This window comes from Babylonia areolata, chromosome 6, assembly GCF_041734735.1.
Source record: "Babylonia areolata isolate BAREFJ2019XMU chromosome 6, ASM4173473v1, whole genome shotgun sequence".
Classification (NCBI taxonomy): domain Eukaryota; kingdom Metazoa; phylum Mollusca; class Gastropoda; order Neogastropoda; family Buccinidae; genus Babylonia; species Babylonia areolata.
The window spans coordinates 47,652,538-47,672,870 of NC_134881.1; the positions used below are offsets into that span (position 1 = coordinate 47,652,538).

General features: G+C 41.0%; 3 protein-coding genes across 3 annotated transcripts in view; 1 reads left to right on the forward strand and 2 right to left on the reverse strand.

The window, feature by feature from the left end:
* Positions 1–456: 456 nt before the first annotated feature.
* On the reverse strand, positions 457–7,314 carry LOC143283103 (uncharacterized). The gene is made up of 2 exons (XM_076589208.1): positions 7,193–7,314; positions 457–4,803 (listed from the first exon to the last, which is right to left on the reverse strand). The coding sequence occupies exon 2, from the start codon at positions 4,499–4,501 to the stop codon at positions 2,000–2,002; it is 2,502 nt and encodes an 833-aa protein (XP_076445323.1). The 5' UTR covers positions 4,502–4,803; positions 7,193–7,314; the 3' UTR covers positions 457–1,999.
* A 257-nt stretch (positions 7,315–7,571) lies between these two features.
* LOC143283104 (uncharacterized) lies at positions 7,572–15,346 on the forward strand. The gene is made up of 3 exons (XM_076589209.1): positions 7,572–7,780; positions 8,541–10,595; positions 12,513–15,346. The coding sequence occupies exons 2-3, from the start codon at positions 8,862–8,864 to the stop codon at positions 13,008–13,010; spliced, it is 2,232 nt and encodes a 743-aa protein (XP_076445324.1). The 5' UTR covers positions 7,572–7,780; positions 8,541–8,861; the 3' UTR covers positions 13,011–15,346.
* The window catches only part of LOC143283102 (spondin-1-like), a 221,377-nt gene continuing 216,341 nt past the window's right edge, over positions 15,298–20,333 (reverse strand). Inside the window, exon 17 of the mRNA XM_076589201.1 lies at positions 15,298–17,500. Within this exon, the coding sequence (XP_076445316.1) occupies positions 17,465–17,500 (36 nt within the window). The 3' untranslated portion in view covers positions 15,298–17,464. The remainder of the gene's footprint in view (positions 17,501–20,333) is intronic.

Sequence of the window (20,333 nt, forward strand, 5' to 3'; positions counted from 1 at the left end):
CTGGATTTTTATTCTGTTATAGTGTGTCAGGCGCCTATGGTGGAAGCATGGGATTTTCTCAGACACACTGCTCACTGATGGACCCCTCCTTCCTACCTCCCTACTCTTCTCCCCCCACCCCCACACATTCCATGGCATCTATCCCAACCAACACCCCTCCCCATACACTCTTTCCCTTCCCCCCTTTCCTTGGCCAAGTGCAGAGGGAGCAAGTTATCAAGAAATACTAAGTAAAGATGGTATCTCCTCTGACCATTCTCTTCCTTTTCACTCCCCTGCCCTTTTCCCTTCCATCACCCTCAACCCTGTTTCCTCCCCCCCCCCCCCCACAGCCCCTCCTCCCCCCAAGAAGACCTAAGGAAAACTGTCTACCCTGGGTTAAGACCATCAAAAAACCCCAGTTTGGCCGGAAGGGTCCAGGCCCCACTTCCACAAGCAAGACCTAAAAAAAAAAAAAAAAAATTCTTAGTGGTTGCTGGTCACAGGCTCAGATGGTGATCTGGTCAGTGCTGATGAAAATGCGCTGACTGAGCCTGCAGTGACAGTGGCCTCACTCAGTTGGTTCCACTCCATGGCAGTCCTGACGAAGAAAGAGCTACGATATTGATTGGAGCAGGCCGGGAGAGCCAGACGGGCAAGACAGTACCATGGGGGCTTTGTGCTGTTTAAAGTTAGAGAAATAAACACCTAAATTCATCTTACTGACCCTGCTGTGGTCGAGGATGAGTGGATTGTGCACCTATACTCTGCCTCCTACTCAACCCCTTCCTTCTTCACTTTTTACCCCTACCACCACCACCAACCTTTTAACAATATAAAGCTCCTTACCACAGTCAACAAGCACAGTGTCTAACAAGCAAGTTGCATAACAAATCACCATGCTGAAACTTTAGTTAACATTGTCAAAATGCACTGAGGGTATTCTTTCATGAATACAGAATAACAACTGAGAGTAAATTTCAGAAAAATGGCAACAAGGAAAATGACCTTGAAAGGACAAAATCACACTTTTCCCACATGCTTGTCATATCAAACAAGAACTTTAAAACATATCACTTATCAGTGATATGATGTTCACAAACTGAAAAAGGCCACCATGTTTTTTAGTTTAACAACATCGTGAAGAACAAGAGGAAGACACACAACAAGTAGCAATCTGTACCACTGGTCCAGAAAACTGCAGAAGATTAGAATTAAATGCACATCATATCATTATGTACATTAGAGGAATGCAAAGGCATCTGCAGGTAAATAAACACTCCACAATAATGGATAAGACTAAAGAAGCTATTGTCATTCTTAAGATGATTTCAAATAATAAGACAAAAGTGGTAAAACAAAAGCAACAACAACAACAACAAAAAACACACACACCACAAAACAATAACAACACACTTTTATTTCAGTTTAAAACAAATAAATTCAGTTGTTTGTGAAAGAACATTTACATATTGTTTTACATCCTCAATATTGTGTTCAAAAAACCATTTTCCAGTTCTTTTATGTTCATGTTCTGAAAAGGCTCATGAAAATCAGTAACAGGGAAATTAGAACATGCAACAGATATAAGAATCATCTCAGTAAATGTTTAAATACAGACTGATTCTAATTACTGCATTTAAACAGTTGAGATTATGAATTTTGAAATATCTATACAGAGGCATGCAAAACAAAATGAAAAAAAGAGGACATGTGACACTTTAAATTCAATTCTATGATACAAACATATGAAATGATGACATGTCCTCACTTAATTGTAATAAACTTGTGATAGAGAGAGCTAGAGAGAGAGAGAGAGAGAGAGAGAGAGAATAATGATCTGAAATGTTAAATCACACACACACACACACACACACACTCATACAAAAGCATGCACACACACATGCACACTCACACACACAACTAGTTAAATAAGAAACCTAACACAAAACAAGAAACCTAACACAAAAACAAGAAACCTAACACAGAACAATCAACCAGAACTGATGGCTAAACCCTTTCACACCGTCACACCCGGATGCATCTGCCTGCAGTGCCTCTGGAGAAAAAACTTGCGAGTCAGCCCCTTTCCACAAATGTGGCACTTGAAAGGAGACTGACTGAGGTTGTGCACCAGCCTGTGGTTGTTCAACAGCTGCTTGCACTTGAAGGCCCTGGGGCAGAGTTCACACTGAAAGGGCTTGTCATCTGAGTGGGTGCGCAGGTGGTTCTTCATGTTGCACTTGTAGGTGAACTTCTTCAGACAGACATGGCATTCGTAGGCCTTCTCCTGGTGCTGCTTCATGTGTCCCACCAGGTTCTCCCGGCGCCGAAAGCTCTTGTGACACACCTGGCAGGTGTAATCCACGTCACTGTCATCTCGCTTAGCGCTCCAAGAGGCTGTGAAATTCCGGGTGGAGGCGGTGAAAGCGAGAGGAATGTCATGCTGTTTCAGATGCTGGCAAAGGTCATCTACATGGCACACCACCAGCTCGCAGAAGTTACATTTAAACACAAGCATGAAGTTGTCAGGATGGGAGGGGCATATTCCGCTGTTCAAGTTTTCACCGCAGGTCACGCATTGGTGGCTGAGGTGTCGGCTGATGGCTTCTGCATCAACGGCATAACCGACTTCCTCCAGTGTTTTGAGGCGGTTGTGAAAGAAGACGCCTTGGTGATGCTTGGCCAGCATGTGAGTGTTGAGGGAGTACACCGTCCTGAAGGTTTTGGAGCAACAGTCACACTGAAGTTGGACGCTTTCAGAGTGAAGTTTGACATGCCGCTGCCAGGACGTTTTGCGCACAAAGCCCGCCCCACACACCTCACACACATGGGACTTGGTTCCTTTGTGAGCGGCCAGATGTCCATGGAGCCCTGTATCAGTTTTGAAACTTGCACCACAGATGTGACAGATTTTTCCCGGTGCATGCTGTCGCTTGTGCTGAGCCAGATGGAAGGAGTTGATGAAGGTTTTGCCACACATGTCACAATCAACAGGTTCATGTGTGGTGTGGTAAATGCGGATGTGTTTGGACAGCGCGCTTTGAGTGTAGGTCTTACCACATTTATCACAGGGATGTCTCTTTCTCTCACTTTCTTTCTTCTTCTTGTGTTGGGCTCTGGTTCCTGCAACAGTGCCCAGCCCATGGGCTTTTTTGATGTGTCGAGTTAAGTAGACTTTCTTTTTGAACTCATCACCGCAAGTATTACAGCTCAGACTGTGAGATGGTGATCCTTTTTTGTCATGGCACTCTGCCAAGTGGTTTGTAACAGCATCATCTGCAACTGTGGAGAATGTGTGAGTGCAGTAAATGCACTGTAATAATGATTCGTGCAGTGTGTCACCAATCACTTTAACCTTGTGCACCACCTTGGTGTGCATCTTCAACAGGTGAGCATTCCTGTAGGTCTTCCCACAGACCAGGCAGTTGGCTGGCGTCTGTTTGGAATGTATGAACTGGGTGTGGTGCTTCAACAACACTTTGTTCCTGAAAGACTTCCCACACACTGTACAGTCCACAGCCATTTGTTGTGAATGAACAAACTGATTGTGGCGTTGCAGTCTGAGTTTGGTCGGGTATTCTTTGTTACAACAATGACACTGGTATCTCTTTCTGTCCTCTGAGTCTTCCTGTTTACGTTCACTATGTGTATGCCTGCCAAACAGAGCAGTGTCCAGAAAGGTTTTTCTGGAGGTTTGCTTTAAACTGGAATGGCAGCTCTTCTCGTGCTTCAGTAAATCGTGATGAGTTAAAAATACCTGGAGACACTCATCACATTTATAACTGTTGATCCTGTCATACCCATCTCTTATTACGTGTACTCCATGCACATTTTTCTTGTGCTGACTTAGCTCGTTACTGTCTTGGAACAAAGAACTGCATATATCACAAATGACATCTAAACAGATCTCTTTTGTGTGAACTTCACATAAATGTTCTGCCAGCACTTGTTGATCTTCTTTTGAAAACCTGGCATGACAGAAATGGCACTGTGTCTTGGTTGTTGTCTCTTTTTTTTCCATGTGTGCTGAACTTGCATAATGCTGCAGTAGTGAACAGCTGCCTCCAATCTGGGATGGATCGCACACCTTTGGAGATGTTTGCAACTTTGGCAAATCAGTTTCAAAAGGCTCCACACACGAGCAGGGAAATTCGTGTTCATTTTCTGAACACTCATCTGGCCCAAAGAAGACTTTGGTATCTGTCACATCATCCTCAAAATACTGTGGCTCTCTTTTAACCATCATGTTGGAATGTCCATCTTCATATATTTTCTTGCCGGAGCTGTTCATCTGCTTAAGGACAATGGAGGCAGTGCCCCATTTCCATCTCATACTTCCACACAGATGCTGCAAGACATCAAAAAGGATAACTCCATGGGCAAGACCCAGACAGTACTGAAGTGACTGATCACACAGAGCAGAACACACCTTCATCCTGTTTCTTCTAGTGTTATTAATGCCATGAGACACACCCATCTCCTTCATTTTGAAGGGCTGTTGACAAATGGTGCAAAGCATGGCACATTTCTTTATGTTTGAAGGCAAATGTTATACTACAATAGTATAAAATAAGCTGGTGGATTCATTCTGCACAGCTACACCACTGAATGCATTACAAACTAACAATTACTGTGTGCATGGTGTAGTCGGTCTTTTTGTAAATTGTCTACTAGCACTACCAACTACTCAATCATCTGTAAATCTGTCTCTGGAGTCTGTGAATGGTGACAATGGAGGCCTGGGAAACTTCTGAAGATGGTGAGTACCACGTGGAATCCAGTGTGCCTGATGCCAACTCGATCTGCTTTCAATCCATTGACCTGGGGAAAAGTAAAATTCAGTTCACTTCAACAAGACCCTCTTGAAGATGGAAAGAAAAAGAGGAAGAGATCAAGAGAGAGAGAGAGACAGAATGAGGGGTAGAAAAGGGGAATCGGAGAGAGTGAGTGTGATGGAGAGAGAGAGAGAGAGAGAGAGAGAGAGAGAGAGAGAAAGTCAGAAGAAGACGTAAACTTACAGGGAGGGTGAGACTGACAGAGTACTTACAGGGAGGGTGAGACTGACAGAGTGCTTACAGGGAGGGTGAGACTGACAGAGTACTTACAGGGAGGGTGAGACTGACAGAGTGCGAGGGACTGATAGGCAGACATTGAGCGAACACAAATGGAGACAGAGAGAGACAGAAAAGCTGACGGAGTGAGAAATGTGAGGAGGAGAAAAGTGTGGAGGTTTAAACTCTGTGCATGAGAGAGGCACAGAGAGCTAAAGAGAGAGGGAAACAAATTAGCATGATCAATGATATTTGGCTTTAAGTCTTACCTAACACAGATGCTTTTGGTTAGTGAGTGTGTGTGTCTTTGTGTGTCTGAGAAACAGAAAGAGAGAGAGAGGGAGATTGCCAGAGGAATCATCTTTTTCTTCTTCCACTTGATGACCAACATCAGTATGCTGATGAAAATTGTCGTGTTGTGGGAGGTTGCTTTTGGGCGCAATTCAGCTGGGCTACCGAGGGATGTGCTATAAACTGATAGGGGAGATGGGGCGCAGTCCACTGGTGTGTTTGCATCTCCAGCTAGGCCAATCCAGCTACCGTAGTGGTCACCAGGAATACACCCGACTGGCACAGCCCTAGCCTTCTACAACACTACTTACCAGTGGGGGGGAAAAAAAAGAAAAAAGGTGGGGGTGGGTGGACTTGCTGGCTGGTGGGGGTTGGGGGTTGGGGGGTAAGTCTGCTCTGTTGTGTCACAGGCAGGAGGCGAGTCTGGACTTGAAGCAGTCCAGTGAATCGGCTGTGACAACCTCCTGGGGCAGTGTATTCCACTCCAGGATGGTACAGGGGAAGAAAGACATCTGTCTGTTCTGCGTCCTGCAGGCAGGGATGTCATATTTGCAGATGTTGTTTCTTCTGGAGCTCAGCCTTCTGTCTGATGGTGTTGGTAGGTAAACTGAGCTGATGGAGATGAGACCATGGTGGAACTTGTAGAACATCTCCAGGCGAGATTTCTTTCATCTGCCTTGTAGGGGGTACCAGTTGAGGGTGCAAAGGATGGAGCTGGCGCAAGACGTCTGTCAGTGTCGGTTTGTGACCTATCTTGCTGTTTGGCACTGGACTTTTTCGATGGCCTGGATGTCACTGGCTGTATAGGGATCCCACACAGATGCAGCATACTCAAGGATAGGTTGAACAAGGGTTTTGTACACAGTTTCCTTTGTTTTCTTGTTTCCTATCTTCAAGTTGTGCCGAAGAAAGCCTAAGGTCTTGTTGGCTTTGTTGGTTGTGGTACTGATGTGGGATCCCCAGTGTAGGTCATCTTGGATGTTCACACCAAGATATTTTGTTGTGTTATGTTTTCCAGCGGATGGCCATTGAGTTTGTAGTTTGGTGCGAACTTTTTCCTCTTTCTACTGACACTCAAGGTGGAGCACTTTTGCGGGTGGAATTGCATGGCCCACTGTTTCTCCCAGATGGAAAGGGAAACTAGGTCTTCTTGTAGTGTGTGCTGGTCTGCTTCCTTCTTGATTATTTTGTTGCACATGGTGTCATCTGCAAATAATCTGGCCTTAGATTTGATGGTCTTTGGGAGGTCATTGATGTTAAGAAGGAAGAGACAAGGGCCGAGGACCGAGCCCTGGGGAACACCTGAGTTGACTGGGATGTATTCTGAGGTAGCTCCCTCCACCACAACTTCTTGTTGCCTGTCCTCATGAAAACATTTGATCCAGGTGTTGAGCTGACCTCCAATTCCATAGCCCTGTAATTTATGAACAAGCAGGGCGTGGCTGACCTTGTCAAAGGCCATGGAGAAGTCGAGGACAATTCTATCCACTTGCTTTCCTTTTTCCAGCTCAGATGTGGTTTCGTCAATGTAAGTGAGCAGCTGTATTTCACAAGATCGTCCTCTTCGGAAGCCGTGCTGTTCTGGGCAGAGGAGATACCAGTACTCTCCAGGTACGTCATGGTGTGGCTGGTGATAATAATTGTTGACAATTCTCCTCCACTGATCTTGCCAAAAGTGACTGTTAATCCTGTCAGTGGTGTTAAGAACTTTATGCCACTTGTGGCACTTTATGTTCACCCATCTTTCAGAAAATAATGATGTGTTGTTAAACCACGACACAGATGCTCAGATCTACAAAGAAATGCATAGCATATCGTCAACAATAATATGGGGAGGAGGTGGGATGCTGGTGGTGATGGTAACTTACTTTGGGAAGTGTGCCATGAACGTGATTTTCGCGATGACCGCAAACAGAAAAAACGAGAAAGCACAAACAGCTGTCTTTTTTCGAGTGGAAGGTTGCAGGTCAGCGTTGACCCGGAAGAACTTTTCTTCAAGAAAATTGTTGGATTGGAAGAGAGATCTAAATTATTGCTAAAATTGATGCTGGTAATAAAACTTCAAGAAAATTATGAACCATTATACCATAAAGTATCAAAACTAAAATCAGTTTCAGTTATGATAATAACGATACTATCATCTATAACATACAACTTACCATTGTTAAAGTCTATTGCATAGTCCACTTTTAAATACTGCCAGTCAATTGGTAACTTCTTCTGAGAAGAGCACAATGTGCGAAACATGGATGTTTGTCTCGTCTGCTGCAGGCCTTTGAATGGTCAGAACGACAATCAGCATTGAAATACTTGCAGATTGAGCTGCACCGTGTGAAACGTTTCTTTATGAAGAATGGAGCACGCATAACCATGCATATCTGTGGGCAAATGAAGGTTGATTCAGTGTAATCGGATAAGAAGCAGACCAGAAACAGTGGACAGGGCAAGAATCCTCGGTCAGTCCTTCTGGGATTCCTTGTTTGGCCTTTGGTCATTTTGAGGGTCGTCATAGCAAATGGATAAAACCCAGTAAATGCACTGTCCTGAACCCTGTCCTGGAATATAAATCGATTTTAGGTGATTAGATTGATACAACAGCTCATCACACACACACACACACACACACACACACACACTTCTTCCTTCATGTGAACACCATCTTATTGAAGATTACTTCACACACATGCACACACACACACACACACACACACACACACACACACACACACACACACTAATGAGCATCCTGAAACCATGTTCAAGAAGTATAATCGACATATTAACAATAACATTCAGCACACTTGTATGACACAATTTCATTTAAATAAAAGTGTACTTAATGAACAAAAAACAAACAACATACAAAAAAACAACCATGTTTCTTTTATATTTGTCTGCTTTCTCAATTATCCAAATCTGAAATCATCCAAAATATGTTATTTCCTCTCATTACAAATAATTTGAAATATATATATATATATATATATATATATATATATGTGTGTGTGTGTGTGTGTGTGTGTGCTTGGTTATTTGTACTTTCCTCATATGTTTTTTAAGGTGTTTGAAAAAAAAAAATGTCTAAAAAGTCTGATTAAATTGGTGAGGTTTTTTGCTTTTTGCAATTAATTGCCCCTTGTAAGTTTAGATTAACAATTAATGATGATTTACCATATGTTCTATTAAAGTGAAATGATTAATTTTATCATGTTTCAGACCCTACATCCAAGGCATGAACCTTCTTCTGCACCCATGATGAGGATCATGAAGCTGTGTTTCATGCAGTAAACAGAGAAGCTGGGATTATTACCACTCTGATGAGGAAATTTATATCATTTCTGAGTTAAAACCTGTACATACTTTGGGACAGGTAGGTTAATGACAAACAAACAAAATGGAAATGGTACAGAGATTATGATATGCTGACATCGGCAGCTGAGCAGGAATAAATAAAACTTTCCTTCTATATGCAGGTGATGCGGCATCATTTCATTCTGTTTTCAGAGAGAATGAACACTGTGTTAATCAGAACCAAGAATGGCAGATGTTAGTACTTCTGTTAAAAGTATCACAGAATCTTGTGTTGTTTGCTGCAACAAACTCCAAATCAATGAACAGAGATTAAACAGCCTGGATAAGGTATCATTTTACTCCCAAAGGATACGGGCTTGCTCAAATTTATGTCAATGGCAGTTACAATATAACCTGGGCATTGTTCATGGTTTTTTGCTGTGTGATATTTTGCACAGATTTCTCGACAGGGGCACTGTAAACTGCAAGCTTTGTGGACAGTCTCTTGAATGTTCATATCTTTGTGACAGCACATTTGAAAACAGCATTAACTTCCTTAGAGAAGAAACCAGTGGTATTAGTATTCCTATAAAGAAAGAAGAGTCCATGTCAGATCTGGAAGACTTGACTGACTGCACAGTAAGTTTTCAAAATAGTGTAGATGACAGTATAGACAGCAATGAAAAGACTGAAGAGCCTGAAATTCTTCAAATTCCAGCTGCACACTTCCAGACAAATTCAGTCAAGTCATTAAACAGAAAAGTTCATTCAACTATCCATGCCACTACCATTACAGATCGTGCAAAAACACACAGAAAGCAGAAAGCAGCTTACTCAGTGACAGGAAAGCTAAAGAAAAATACAAAATTAAAACCCCCAAAGACAGTTGCAGAAAAACCCTCAGATCAAACTAAAAGAAAAATCAAAAACAATAATCGAGCAGACAGAAAGTTTAGGCTTACATTAAAAAGGAAACCGGAAGAATTAAGTGTGCACTGGGATTCTGCAGAAGAACATAAAGACAAACTGTATAAGGGTGATCACGAAGAAAAAGAAGAAGAAAGAGCAGAACCAAACAGAACTAAAACTGGAGAGGACACACCATTGCGGTGTGACTTTTGCTCCAAATCCTTCACTGCCCAGCGTTTCTTACAGCGCCACTTGAACCGTTTCCATCCCAAGGAGATCGAGATCACCTGTGACATCTGCGGTGACAGTTGCAAGAACCAAAAGTACCTGAGCATCCACATAAAAAAGGAACATAACCTGAAACTGTCAGAAGGAGAAGAAGTCTTCCACTGTGATCAGTGTTCCAAGTCCTTCCACTCTCGTCGGGGGTTGGCGCTGCACAGAGAATTTGTCCACTCCCAGGAAAACCTGGTCAGCTGTAAACTCTGCGACTTGACCTTGAAGAATGACATCTACCTCAAACGCCACATGAAGCGTTCACACTCGGACTCCATCATCTGCCACATTTGCGGAGCCAAGTTCAAATCTCGGTTGGCACTCACATCTCACCTGTCAGCGCACAAAGGTGTCAAGTCTTTCTTCTGTGAAGTGTGTGGCATGGGGTTTGTACGCAAGACGTCGCTGCGACGTCATGTGCAGCAACACACTGATGTCAGCTACACCTGTGACACCTGTCCTTCCTCCTACAAGACCTGGGGTTCTCTCAGTCTCCACATGCTGCAGATACATCAGAGGGGATCCTATTTCAACAACCGCCTCAGGAGTGTTGAAAAGTTGGGCTACATGGTGGACAAAGAAGCTGTTGACCGACATCTCCAGAGGCAGTGTGTGACTTGTGGGGAGAAACTGGTGTCTGGTGTCTGTGCCACTCATCCAGAGAGTTTTGCTCTGATGTTCAAGTGCCATCACTGTGAGCTGACAGCAGAGCATGTGGATGACCTGCTGGCACATCTGAAGGATCACAACAGTGGGACAGCCTCCTCCACCATCTGCATTTCCTTTGACTGCAAGGTTGTGTTGTGTTCTGTTGTATGAATTTATAGCTCTTGATGTTGCAAGGTTGTGTTGTGTTCTGTTGTATGAATTTATAGCTCTTGATGTTGCAAGGTTGTGTTGTGTTCTGTTGTATGAATTTATAGCTCTTGATGTTGCAAGGTTGTGTTGTGTTCTGTTGTATGAATTTATAGCTCTTGATGTTGCAAGGTTGTATTGTGTTCACTGTATAAATCTGTCGCTTTTGATGTTGCAAGGTTCGTTTTGTTCTGTTGTATAAATTTATAGCTCTTGATGTTGTAAGGTTTTGTTGCATTCTCTGATATAAATTTATAGCTCTTGTTGTTGCAATGTTGTGTTGTATTCTGCTGTATAAATCTGTAGCTCTTGATGTTGCAAGGTTGCTTTGTGTTCTGTTGTATAACTTTATAACTCTTGCTGTTGCAAAGTTGTGTCATGTTCTGTTGTATGAATTTAAAGCTCTTGATGTTGCAAGGTTGTGTCATGTTCTGTTGTATGAATTGAAAGCTCTTGGTGTTACACGGTTGTGTTGTGTTGTGTTTTGCTGTATAAATCTATAGCTCTTGATGTTGCAAGGTTGTGTTGTGTTCTTTTGTGTGAATTGAAAGCTCTTGGTGTTGCAGGGTTGTGCTCTGTTATATAAATTTGTAGCTCTTGATCAAGTTCATGTTGCAAGGTTGTGTTGTGTTCTGTTGAATGAATTGAAACCTCTTGAGGTTGTGTTTGGTTATATTGCTAAAGTAGAGCTCCCTGTTGAATGTTGCAAAAGTATGGTGTGTGCTTATGTCTTATGCTTTGTTGGTTGATCTGTTTTTGTGAATTTTGTTGTTAGTTTTCCATTAGGAGAGGTCTTTTATTTCTTTATATAGAAAAAAATATTTGGTACCCGTAAATGCAACAGCCACAAACACAATTTAAGGCATTACATACATATATGTTTGTATGGTAGTCAGTTGTGTCCGACAATGACCTTCAGAACAGTAGAGGAGGCAACTGCTGTCCCGACTATCTGGGCTACAATTTCATTATAGTGGAGAGTGTCTTGGCCAAGTTACAATCCCACTCTCTAGGCCAAGAGGGTTTTAGGAAAGTTGGTGTTGGGAGGGTTACCAAAGGCCAACTAGCCCCCAAGGCTGCAGTACTAAGTGCCAGTGGAATCTTGCCTCCTAGTTTGAGAGTCATACTCCTTCACAAAAGACTAAGCTGTAAATGACTTCCCACTGCAATGGAGAAAGTATTGATCATACAGCTCTCACTTTGCTGTCGGCAGATGTCAATCTGTGATGTAAGCTGAGCATTGGGCACACAGACACACAGACAAGCACACACCAAAACAAAAAAACCCATGCCACTACAACTGTCAGCATGTTTTGTAAGGATTTGAAGGTGTAATTCCTGAAACTGGAATCATATGGATATTGTAGCTGTCAAATTTTTAATCTGGAGGCACTATCAGCTGTGTGCAGCAATGCATGGAGCTGTTCGACTGCAGGTAACCTGACAGTGCAGTGTGTGTACTGTGTGCACTTTCAGTTTGTTAAGGAGGTGTCACAGTGTTGAGGCAAATCCATATATACTAAACCACATCCCCTAGGCAGATGCCTGACCAGCCACATAACCCAACACACTTAGGCCTTGAGTATATGCATGTATATTTGTGCATATTATCTTTTTCAGAATTATGACAGAGGACAGCACTTTGTAACAATGGGTTCTTTTTCAATGCTTCAGGTGCATGCTGGACACAGGACCTCAGATTATTTTCTCATCTGAATGACTAGATGCTTAGTTTTAATTTCCAGTCAAACTTCAGAAGAAACAGCGAGAGTGGGATTAAAACCCAGCCCCTCACAGACACTGTGCTGGGCAGATAAGTGTCTTAATAACCATATTGCCTACCTTCCTGCTGTGCAGGTGTGTCACAAGGTGTTCCCCCGCAAGCTGTACCTGAAGCAGCACCTGAGGAGGCACCACCCCGGGGCCAGCATGACGTCCCTGACCCCCCACCCCTCCAGCCTCACCTACTGCTGCCAGGTGTGTGGCAAGCACTTCAAGCAGAAGCAGTACCTCTACGTGCACATGAAGCAGCACCTGCAGCCGGGATCCTTCGCCTGCCATGTCTGTGACCGCAAGTTCACCTACAAGTGCAATTTGAAGAACCACCTGACCACACACTCCCAGGACAAGCCCTTCAAGTGTGACGTCTGTCTTAAGCTGTTCCGGCGCAAAGAGGTGCTCAGCAGCCACCGCCTGGTGCACAACCCCACCCTGTCACCGTTCAAGTGCCACCTGTGCGGCAAGGGGTTGTCACGGAAACAGTACCTGAAGAAGCATTACCAGGTCATGCATCCGGAGTGGCAGGAAGGGCAGCAAGTGTTGCCACCTTTGTCGTCATCATCACCTCCTGTGTAGCTGCCCTTGTCATAGACCTTGGTTACTGTTTGTTGTGTCGGTTGTCAGGGAGGTACTTTTTTTTCGGGGGTGGGGTGGGGTGTGTGTGTGTGTGTGTATGTGTGTGTGTGTGTGTGTGAGGGCAGGTATGTACACATGCATCTGTGTGAGTTACAGTTTTGTGTGTATGGTGCACATGTTAGTGTGTGTATGTCACTATGTGTGTGTGAGATGGTGTGTATGTGACTTTGTGTGAGTGCGGGTATGCACACACACATCTGTGTGAGTTAAAGAGTTTGTGTGTCTGTGCACATGTTAGTGTGTGTAGGTGTGTGTTAGATGGTGTGCATGTATTGTATTTGTTTCTGCATAATTTAATGACACTGTCATGTGACTGTGAAGTAAGAAATAATTTTGGTTTGAAGAGGCTTGTTTTAAGACAAAACGCTGTAATGATCTGCAATACAAATAGCTGATGTGATTTCTCATATTCATTTCTTGTCACAAAAGATCTTTCTGAAAATCATGTATGCCTCGTGAAAAGAGAAAGATTTCTGCCATACAGGGCCTGATGTTAACTTTTTGATGTCTGTTTCCTGTTTGTTCTTTTCCCCAGGTATCTAGACTTTCCCACAGAATTTTGCCTTGGGTGAAGTTTGCTGCACCACGTTTTTCCACATAAGCATTTCTTTTGTTTTGGTGGCCTCATTGCATGCAGGTCATGGAACAGCCACATTTGTGTGTGTGTGTGTGTGTGTGTGTGTGCGCGCGCGCGCTTCACATGCCTTCTTCATTGGCCAAAAAAACAATGACAATTTTATTTTATCTTATTTCATTTTTATACCGTCTTTCTATCTTCCACATAAGCATAACATTGTTCTGTTTTTTGCCCAAAGGAATAGCTACTGTAACAGTGCTGAAGATGTATCTGATTCTGTTGTAGACATCATATAATTCAGATGAGTGGCACAGATTAACATGTGCAATGGAGAAGTTAAAACAAATCCCTCCCTGCTAAAGAAATGCTTTAATTCGTGAACAGGACATAAAAAATTCTGAAGTTATCATGATATTGCTTTGCCACCATTTTTTGCTTGCTTTAGTTTAATGAAACTGTGATTTATTACATGTGATTCATACAAGACCTTCCAAGAAAAGAAAATTCCAGCTGGAAACATTTTCCTTTCTATTTATTTTTTTTTTTCTAAAACAATTTTCAGTTACTATTCAAGCAAGTGACCCAATATTAAGGTTTGATAACTGTATGAAATACTGCTAACTGAACTTGACTGATTAAAAGAAAAGAAGTAATACAATGCTAACAAGACATGGATGGTGATTTGTCCAGTTCATCAATCATCTTATCAATTTTTGTAATTGATGGTGGTGTAAGGAATGAAGATCAAGAAAGGTTTAGAAAAATCAACAACGCAGTTTCTTTTCTATTTCACACACACACACACACACACACACACACACACACACACACACACACTTGCACATACACACACACACACACAACACACACACACACACAGAAGTATCCATCCCATGGACATCATGTGTGCATAAATGCTTATAATCCACAGCAGAAACTTTTTTTTCCAAAGTATTTTAATTACACAAGTTATATCACATAATATAACAGCTCCCGGAGAAAGAGAAGCTGATGTACATAACTTGAACAGTCTTTCACAACATTCAAAGCACTGCCTCAGAAAAGCACTGAGTAACTGTCCTCAGTATGTATGTACACCAACTTGTGCATCAGCACTACTTTGTGTAACATGAGCATTCAAACAGCTCTTCTATTATGTGCTTGTATGATCAGCATACCCTCCCAAGGTTCTATTCTACATGTCACACTGTGCATACATACTGCTCAATGCTTATGTACAGCAGTTTGTCTTTCACCAATAGGAAAGTGTCTAGGATGGCCCAGATCTAAATGCAAAGGCACAGTGGGTAACTTGTAAATGTATAGATCTAAATATAGAATTGATGAGGTGATGCTGGGTCTTAAAACAGGAAAAGAGGAAAATCAAGACAGAACATGACAGACTGGTTGTTTTCAGGAAGTGCTAAATCATGACTTGTTTTTTTCTGCTGCCTCTGAGTGAATTGTGCACCCTCCCCTATTTCCCCTCTCGGCTCCAACTACAATACACAGTGATTCCCTTTTTATTGAGTTATGGTACATTTATTTCCTCCATGGGAATTTCATAGTATTACCAGTGAAAGTTGTTTCTGATCTGTTGTATCTTTATTCCCAATATTTATTTTGTTCTTTTGAGAGAGCATTCAGTGAACAGATTAAAAAAAAAAATCCAGTTAAAAACAAATCAACAGATTATTAATTCATCAACAAATTATTAATTTGTCTAATGTCTCATGTATGCATATTTACTGATCTGTTCAAAATTCATAATCATTTATTCACATTCAGGTGTATGCAAACTATTTACAGGAAGAAACAACATTACCATGAAACCTACAAGTTTACTAACATAGAGATAACAATGCACACTTTGGCTGGTGATCAAGTACATCAATATGGGAAACACCTATTACAGATACCCATAGCCCATGAGGTATATTTATAAATAGTTCAGTGGGGTTTTTTTCTCCTGATATTTGTACACTAAAACACCCAAACACATGGAAACACAAAAGATCTAAATTTGTACACCAAAACAAAGGCTTTCACACAAGAAAAACAGTGCAAACATGTACAGACAAAATAACCCAAAGTATAACAATCAAAGTTTTAAACAGAAAGTCCATTCTGTGATCCTCCCCTCCCTGTCAATTCCCCCCCCCCCCTCCTCCTAAAGTCACCCCCACCACATTAACCCCTTCAGTGCCCCAGGACGGAAATTTCTGTCCCCTTCCGGTGTGCGATAAAGTGCCCCAGGACGGAAATATCCATCCGTAGTATTGAAGGAATTTTCCTATAGCAAAATCATTCAGTTCATATGAAACTGTTATACTTGGTTAGTGTGTTATTTTTTCTTTCAGAAAAATAAAGTTATATATACTTTCCTTTAGTAGTTTGCATGCTTGATTAAAAAAAAAAAAAATCTATTACCATCCGTGACCAAACATCTCTTGGCTATTTGTTGTCACTAAGCATAAAATAGGCTTGGCACTGAAAGGGTCAGAAACAAAAATGAGGAAAACTATAAAGTAAAAACATTAGCATACTCTGTTGTAATAGTATTAGGTATTAGAAGTACCAGTACTCAGAGATAAACAAAATTCTGATGAAGGAATATTGCTGTGGAGAAAACAGTGTCTGTTAAAGGATGTATGCATAACTGCTTTGCAGTATATAAATAAGTGAAATAATATGCTCGTAGTTTCTTCATACACTCTCTCTCTCTCTCTCTCTCTCTCTCATGCATACATAAACATACATGCATAGTTTTCAGTGAAATAGTCTCTCAATATTCTGCATTTTTGCTGTGCTGTGCAAACATGCTCTTGATATTATTTGTCAGTTCAAAGCCTGTCGAAGATTTGTCTGCCCTCTGATTTTTGCATTCCCTGATGTGCTGACATAAGAGGAATAAATTTACCCTCTTTATTTTCAGTGTAGAAAAAATAAGTATTATGATTATGTTCATTAATTTCAATGAAAAAGAAATTTAAAGAATGTTCATTGCTCATCTGCTGTGTTAACAGAAGAACTTGAATACTGGCCATGAGGATCAGATCTAGAATAAATCATCACAGGAACTATCATGTGATCAAAATGTACATGTTTGGCTCCTTTTACATTCAACCACCACCTTCCACTCCAACCCACAAGGTTTTCAGGAAATGGATACCTCTTTTGATCTAAGCAACTGAATTAAATTCTGGAAAGATCAAAATATTCCAAAAACAAGAATGTGTCATGCACACACACTTAAACCTGAAATATAATTTCACCTGGATTATAACATTTGCACAAATATGACATCTCGTTATACAGCATGTATATGGAACAGGTTCGGTTAATCAAACAAAATAAATTTCACCCACAAACTGACAGTACAGCTGAATACCATTTCACTCTTTCAAGCCATTATTTCTTTGGCAATGTTTTGCTTTCACAGCTGCTACATATACGTACATATACGTAATTACAGGGTCACCTTTGGCAGTCTTTAGTCACACCCCAATAATATTCAGCAGACATAAAATACTCATGCGAAATGAAATTAATGTTAGGATTGACCTTACACTGATATATATAATATATATATATATATATATATATATATATATATATCATCAACACTGGCAATTTGAACATATTAACTCCATTTCCCCCATCTTACCTCTACTCCTCTCATCACCCCCTCCCTGTCACCCTTACCTTCCCTCTCTACTTCCTCCTCCCCCTCCCCTCCTCCCACCTTTGCACATATACATATCTAGAAAGGTTGGCCACAGGTGGTGTGCTGATGACTTTCTCAGGTGGTGTCCTCTCACCTGTCGTCCCCTGCTTCTGTTGGCATGTACACCTGTGCACAGTAAGGTAGCAACAGCCTGTAAGCACCTGCACTGTCTGTGGTAAAGAGTGGTGAATGTCAACATGATATGCACCACAGAGATGCAGTTATCCAACTGGTTTGTATGTATCTGAAACTGGTCAGCATATGCATCTCTTTTCTGTCTGAACAGATCGTTCAAATAGTGAGTCACCTGTTAAGTATGTTGAGCATAATTTTGTGTAGAATACCTGTCTCGTTTCATCTGTGTGTGTGTGTGTGTGTATATAACAGCCATAGTTTTTATACAATTTATTGCCAGTGTACTTGTTTCATTCCTAAGGTATGGTAACTTATTGATTGTGATAAATATTCCAATATGTTTATTTTTAAAATGTACATTTAATGTATATTTATCAGTATTTTCCCCCCTGTACGTGTACCTTGTCCTTTTCTGTACCACTACCAGCCCATAATTATCATTTTGATAAACATTTCAGTGTTTGCTGATTCCTTGCTTATATGTATCCCTGTATCATTCCATATTTCACAAATTGTCTGCCCTATGTTTTTATTATTATTTTATAGATGGTATTCAAAGCTGACTGGACTATGACTGACTATGAAATGTTTGATCTCAAAATTGTTGGCCAGCATGAACAATATTCTTAAAAGCTGCATATCTGTAAAAGGGAAAATAGTACATTTAGCATAGCAGAATGTGAAATATTATCAACTCAAATTTACTGTATTGAATTATTGATCTTCTAACTTATTATATGAAATTGCTGAACTTTTGTTTTTATATTGACCAAGATGTACATGGTATTGACTGGTATTAGACAGGGATTAACATTTAAGTGTGTGTGCCTGAAACTTCATGATCTGCTTTATCTTTCTTTCTTTTTCTTTTTTTTTGGGGGGGGGGGCCAGTGTCTTCTTTTCAATATAACTTGTTAGTGTCATATAAAGGAATGGTTTTGATCAGTATAAGTTCAACATGGTTTTGATCAGTATAAGTTCAACAGGGGTTGTCCCACCAAGATGGGTAATGGTCTGTTTGAGACCTCTTTGTGACCCTTCATTTGTGCAATGGCCAAACATTCCAGAGGCTCACACCTCATCAGTTTTCAGCTGACAATATCAATTTGGAGAGCACTCACCATTTTCCTGCATCACCACCCATTGCTTGGCTACATGTTCAGGTCAATTGCTGCGTGCTTACAAATCATCATGTCATGCAGTCTTTACAGGAAATGTAAAATTACTGTTAGAAATATATGTTGAGTACCTTGGAAAAAATGAGGAAAACATGTATTTTTATATTTTAAAAAAGAAGAAAACAAAAGACATACACATTGTCATGGTGGTAGGAGTATGACAACATTGCTTGGAAAGAAAAGCCCTGCTGTTTTTTTTTTTTGTTTTTTGTTTTGTTTTTTTTAAAGATGTGGGTAACTCAGATTATCTCTGAAGAGAATGAGGCATTGATAGCCTCCCTTCCCAAGTGATTCTATAATCTGCATTCTTGTGTAGGTCAAAGCCTGCTGTTATTAAATACTCGCATTTTGTTATAAATGATTATAATATCCTGATATTCCCGCTGATATCTCCCACTCCACTCCCCCCTGCTCCCCAGAAAGGGACCCCCTCCCCCCCAACTGAAAATTAGGATTACTGATTTATTATTATTTTTTCTAGCTATGATGTTACAGTTCAAAGCACGTATTGGACCATTGATTGGGCTCGAATACAGATAGCCAGTGACTGAGTCTAAAATGTGGGTCATGCTTTTGTGTGACTGTGCATATCAGTGCTGAGTGGAAGTATTGCAGAGGGGCTGTATCCAGTGAGTGGCATCATATTTTCCTGCCTTGTGGTTGGAAGCACTGGGATGTTGGTACTCAGTGACTGGGCTTTCAACTTCAGTTGGGGTGACCTGAGTATGGTTCATAGTCAGTTCTCATGACATGTTGCTGCTCTTGCCTTAGCTCATTAACAGAAAACACACACACATACACACACACACACTCATACATTCATCTAATATCACTGGGCGAGTTGATGTTAAATACCTTCCCCCTAAAATCACTTTAAAAGATGTTAAATTGAAGGACAACTCCTGTTGTCTCAAGATAGGGGCACACTATTTACAACACCTTTCTGTTTCTCTCTTTTCCTACTGTCCTCACTATAACATGATACAATAAAACACTGCTTGTTTCAACTTGATAATTAGGTGACTCTTACACACCCACAGAATTATGTAGTTTGTGTCTAGCAACTACACAATGCTGTCTGCTCAGTATTGGTAAGAAATATAACTACTGCACTGAAATGTAAAATAAAAGACAACTGAGTAAAAAGGACCAAAATTTATCGTGATGCGTGTTGACAGTTTGACCAAAGAAAGGTTATGACATTCAATTAAGACTTTTATTGCATAACTTTGTCAGAAAAAACATGGCATTGTCATTTTGGGGAGGGCTGGTATTGAGGTATTGGATGGGTATAATTCATTCATATGCTTGTGTTATTTAAAAAAAAAAAAAAAAGAGTTGGATTATAAGCAGATTTGTAAAGACTGTGAAACTCATTAAGGAAGTTTTGTTTACCTGTTCCATAATCAAGGCTCATTTAAATCTGTGATTATTAATCAGTCCACCCTCCTACCCCCTGAATTGATGAAAGATATTTTTACATCAGCACACATACTCTCTCTCTCTCTCTCTCTCTCTCTCTCTCTCTCTCCTAGATACACACACATTCCCTGACTCTCTTCAAAATGAATGATCACTCTCTTTAAACCAGAAACAGAAATGTCTAGCAAAAGTTAAACACTTAAAGAGAAGAAAAAATACTCATT